This window comes from Bison bison, unplaced genomic scaffold (assembly GCF_000754665.1).
Source record: "Bison bison bison isolate TAMUID 2011002044 unplaced genomic scaffold, Bison_UMD1.0 scf7180017864089, whole genome shotgun sequence".
NCBI lineage: Eukaryota > Metazoa > Chordata > Mammalia > Artiodactyla > Bovidae > Bison > Bison bison.
The window spans coordinates 667,140-671,777 of NW_011494661.1; the positions used below are offsets into that span (position 1 = coordinate 667,140).

General features: G+C 60.4%; 1 protein-coding gene across 2 annotated transcripts in view; it reads left to right on the forward strand.

Annotated features, from left to right (window-relative positions):
* The window catches only part of GPR137 (G protein-coupled receptor 137), a 4,653-nt gene extending 1,015 nt beyond the window's left edge, over nucleotides 1–3,638 (forward strand). Inside the window, exons 2-8 of one of the 2 annotated variants that reach the window (XM_010837993.1) lie at nucleotides 680–1,058; nucleotides 1,142–1,191; nucleotides 1,900–2,125; nucleotides 2,242–2,391; nucleotides 2,517–2,645; nucleotides 2,756–2,871; nucleotides 3,170–3,638. In XM_010837993.1, coding sequence (XP_010836295.1) covers nucleotides 702–1,058; nucleotides 1,142–1,191; nucleotides 1,900–2,125; nucleotides 2,242–2,391; nucleotides 2,517–2,645; nucleotides 2,756–2,871; nucleotides 3,170–3,329 — 1,188 coding nt within the window. In that variant the 5' untranslated portion in view covers nucleotides 680–701 and the 3' untranslated portion in view covers nucleotides 3,330–3,638. Of the gene's footprint in view, nucleotides 1–263; nucleotides 1,059–1,141; nucleotides 1,192–1,899; nucleotides 2,126–2,241; nucleotides 2,392–2,516; nucleotides 2,646–2,755; nucleotides 2,872–3,169 lie in introns of those variants that run through there. The other variant, XM_010837992.1, reaches the window with a different exon arrangement.
* The last annotated feature ends 1,000 nt before the right edge of the window (nucleotides 3,639–4,638 follow it).

The following is a 4,638-nucleotide window of genomic DNA, read 5'->3' on the forward strand; positions in this document are numbered from 1 at the left end:
GGACCAGACCCTGAGCAATTTGCGTAGCGAACGGCGGCCGCGCAGGCGCAGGAGGGGGCGGAGCAGCGGGAGCCAGGGAGCTGGAGCCCCGGGTCCCAGCGACCGGAGCCGGCTCCCGCAGCCGCGGCCTGAGGACCGGGCGTCGGCCTCCTCCCGCCCCCCCGCGGCTGGAGAGTGGACGCAGTGGGGGGTGGGGTGGGCCAGCGTCCGGAATCCTGAGGACGGAAGGCAGAGGCCCTCCCCATCCGGATTGTTGGAGGGGAGAGAGCCCTCCAGTTTGGGGAGGGGGAGAGCCAGACGTTGAGCGTCCCCAGCAGCGGCCGCTGCTCTGAACAGACTGGCGTTGGCCGGCTCTCCCCCTCCTGCCGGGACGACTCCAGCGACCGAGGCCAGGGACCCCCTTTCCTTCGGCTTCTGCACCCCCTTCCCCCCATCCCCGGCTTTGAGCCTGGCCTGGAGAGGAGTACTCCCCACTCTGCCCTGGAGAGGAAGGGCTGTCTTTCCACACCCCGTAGTGAGGGACCCAGGTTGCCTGTGCCCCGCGAAGGCAAGGGGCCCTCTGTCGAGGGCGGGAGGACCCGGCCAACCACCACTGCTTTCCGCCTGAGCACCCTACAACTCCCACCCCTCCGTATTTATTTCCCTGGCCCCCTGCCGGCCCCTCCATCTCTGTCTTCAGGGTTCAGGCCTCCCTCCCTGACATGGAGAGTAACCTGTCTGGCTTGGTGCCTGCTGCTGGGCTGGTACCTGCGCTGCCGCCCGCCGTGACCCTGGGGCTGACTGCGGCCTACACCACCCTGTACGCCCTGCTCTTCTTCTCGGTCTATGCCCAGCTCTGGCTGGTACTCCTGTATGGGCACAAGCGTCTCAGCTATCAGACGGTGTTCCTGGCGCTCTGTCTTCTCTGGGCTGCCCTGCGTACCACCCTGTTCTCTTTCTACTTTCGAGACACACCCCGAGCCAACCACCTGGGGCCCCTGCCCTTTTGGCTTCTCTACTGCTGTCCTGTCTGCCTGCAGTTCTTCACACTGACGCTCATGAACCTCTACTTTGCTCAGGTAACCATGGTGATGGGTGGGGGTAGGCCTGTGGGGTAGCAAGCCCCAGGGCCCCAAAGAATAATGGGCCTCTCTGCCCCCAGGTGGTGTTCAAAGCCAAGGCAAAGCGTCGGCCAGAGATGAGCCGAGGCTTGTAAGTACTGGTGGGTTCAGTCCCCAGGTCAGGGGCAGGGAGAAGCCCAGTGTCCATTCCTTCCCCCTGGTAGGGCTGAGGGGAGTACAGCCCAGGATGCTTGGGGAAGGCTCGGGAACATTAGGCACCTGGTGCAGATGGTCTGCAGAGGTGCTACATATGTGAAGCTCAACTGTAATAAAAACCAGTGAAATATGGTGAAGGGAGAGGGTGCCAATGTCATCCATGATGGAGGAAGAGCTGGAGGCTCCGGCCCTCGGAAGCTCCAAAGGGCACTTCTGGGTGACCTTGGGCAGTGGTAACTCCTGTCCTTTATACAACATCTCACAGTTTATTAAGAGCTTTCACAGACATCTTTAATATTTACAACTTACCTTCGAAGCTGATGTATCCCCATTTGAGAGATGAAGACACTGAGGCCCAGCAAGGCTAAGCAACATGTTCAAGGTCGCACACCTGGCAGGAGGTAGAGCCAGGGCTTAAACTCAGATTTCTGACTCCCAATCCAGTGCTCTTTCTGCTGTACCACAGCTGTCAGTCATATTCTGACCTCTTTAGCCTCAGTTTCCTCATCTGTAAAACTGGAGGAGTGGGGTTCAGACTGCGTGGCCTGAGGTTCTGACTGACACCCAGGTCTCCTGGGAAGGGTTGGGTGGTTGGGGAGTGGCAAGGGTTGTCGCCTGGGGCTGACTGTGCTGTGGGCCGCAGGCTGGCTGTCCGAGGGGCCTTCGTGGGGGCCTCGCTGCTCTTTCTGCTGGTTAATGTGCTGTGCGCCATGCTGTCCCGCCGGCGCCGGGCACAGCCCTGGGCCCTCCTGCTGGTGCGTGTCCTGGTGAGCGACTCCCTGTTTGTTATCTGCGCACTCTCTCTTGCCGCCTGCCTCTGCCTTGTGGCCCGGCGGGCCCCCTCCACCAGCATCTACCTGGAGGCCAAGGTAGGGCCACAAGCGCTGATGCCTGGGTGTCTTTGGGGCGTTTTTTGGGGTCTTCAGAGTAGAGAGAAAGCTGAAACCTCCCCTCCCTAAGGGTCCCCTGTTGTCATCTTTGCCAGGGGACCAGTGTGTGCCAGGCAGCTGCAATGGGTGGCGCCATGGTCCTGCTCTATGCCAGCCGGGCCTGCTACAACCTGGCGGCCCTGGCCTTGGCCCCCCGGAGCCGGCTGGACGCTTTCGATTACGACTGGTACAACGTCTCTGATCAGGTGGGCATTCGACACATCTGCCGCCTCCCCAGTAGCTGTGGCTCCTGGCCCCCAGCTGGCCTGGGTCCTCTCTGGGGGCCCCATTGGCACGACTGCAGATCGGCACAGCCCCTGCCTCCCCACAGGCGGACCTGGTGAACGACCTGGGGAACAAAGGCTACCTGGTGTTTGGCCTCATCCTCTTTGTGTGGGAGCTGCTGCCCACCACCCTGCTGGTGGGCTTCTTCCGGGTACATCGGCCCCCGCAGGACCTGGTGAGGGCCAGTGGAGAGGGGCGGCACTGGCGGTCCCTGGGCTGGGTTCTGGGGGTGTGGGAGGCCAGTGGGGGGCAGAAGGAAGCATCAATGGTGGCTCCCTTCCCTAGAGCACCAGCCGCATCCTCAACGGGCAGGTCTTTGGCTCCCGTTCCTACTTCTTCGACCGGGCACACTGCGAGGATGAGGGCTGCTCTTGGGAGCATAGCCGGGGTGAGAGCACCAGGTAGGAGTCCCGGCCCCACCCGAGGACCCCTGGGCTCTCAGGTTGCTCCACCAAGCCATGGGGTCCTAGAGCAGGTCTTGCCACCCACCTCTGCCCATGCCATGGTCTATACTAGGTGAAGTCCCCTCTGGTTTGCTCTTGCTAAAGTCCCTACCTCACCCCCCAAGATGCAGTTTGCCATAGTCAGAGAAGTCTGGGTCACTGAGCTCTGTTCTCGGTCAGTCTCTCTCCTCCCCCAACTCTGGTGACTGTGGTCCTAGTGACTGCTGGGGGACTGACCCTGTTTCTCTGCCTGCAGCATGTCAGGCAGCCTAGGCTCCAGCAGCTGGTATGGCACCATCGGGCGGGAACCAGGCTGGTGTGGAGGCAGCCAGACTCGGACCACGCCCCTGCTCTTCTCCCAGGTTCTGGGACCAGGCGGCCACCACCACAGTCTCTACTCCACCCCACAGACGTGATCCCCCTTCATGTCCCCGCAGAACACCCAGACCCCAGCCCCTCCCACCCCAGACCCTTGTGCCAAGTTCATCTGCTGCTTCTTGCCCAGGATCCCCGGGGGCTGTGGCTGCCTCTTCCCCAGGCCGGCTCCTTGCTACTCCTGATGCAGTGAGCTTGTGCTGTCCCCTAGGATGGGGGGGCATGGCCCTGGCTGCCAGATGCTCACGGCGCCCTGGCATGACCCACCCCACCGCCTCCGCTTCCACTCCGGAGCCAGCTACCTCTCCTGCGTCTGCCACTCAATAAACAGTGTCTGTGCCCCAAGTCCATTTGCTGTCCATCAGTTGTCTGCTTGTGTTTCTCACACCATCATCTGTTCGGTCTAAGGCTGATTGGACACTGGCCCTCGAAGGGGGCTACTGGGCTGGGCTGGGGCCATTTACCTCCCCCAAGGCTGGTGGGTAAGGAGAGGGACAAACCTGGAGTCCAAAGAAAAAAAAGAGACCAGAAGAATCCAGCCCCCACTCCAGTCCCTTCCCTGCTTGAACAATTTCTACTCTTTCTTCGGGAACTGCTTCAAATGTCACCTCTATGAACCCTGCCATTTCCAGGTCAGGGAACTATGTCCCTCCCCACCCCACCCCAGGTCCCTTGGCACTGTGACTGCATGGCTGCCATGCCTCTTACCCTCAGTGGATCGGGATTTCTAGGGACCCTGTTTCCCTGTCATTATGCCCAACCTGGCCTTCAGGTCCATGAGTTAGTCCAGGACTGGTGGAGGAAAAGCAGCCCCCATCACCCTAGCCTGTGCCAATTTGGCCAGGCTGCCCCCACAGAGTCTGCCTGGGGAGCCCCTTCCCTGACTGTCCCTGATAGTGCAGTCGCTGCCCTCTGTAATCACAGGCCTTACAGATATATCCTCTGTCCCATGGCTGGGAGTCATTTATCAGAGAGTCATTTATCTCGCCCATGTATCTGGCCATTTGGTCCAGCTCGTTGGAGCTCCTGGGGCCTAGCACTGAGCCTGCCTTGAAACCCTTCACCTGGGACTGTCCTGAGCCCCAAGCCTCAGTACCTCCAGAGATGGGCCTCTGAGACTCAAGAGAAGCAGCTCAAAGCTGAACAATCACTTTCAGTTGAAAGGGAAATTGCTGACATTTGTAGGGCACTCAATTGTGAGTGCCAGGCTGTGTTTCGAGCATTTACAAATACCGATCTCATTAATGCTCAGCACAGCATCCTGAGGTGATAATTAGCCATCCCTTTTCTGTAAGTGGGGACTGGGAGGCCTGGAGAGTCTGGTCACCAGTCTAGGCCCCCTACTGTTAT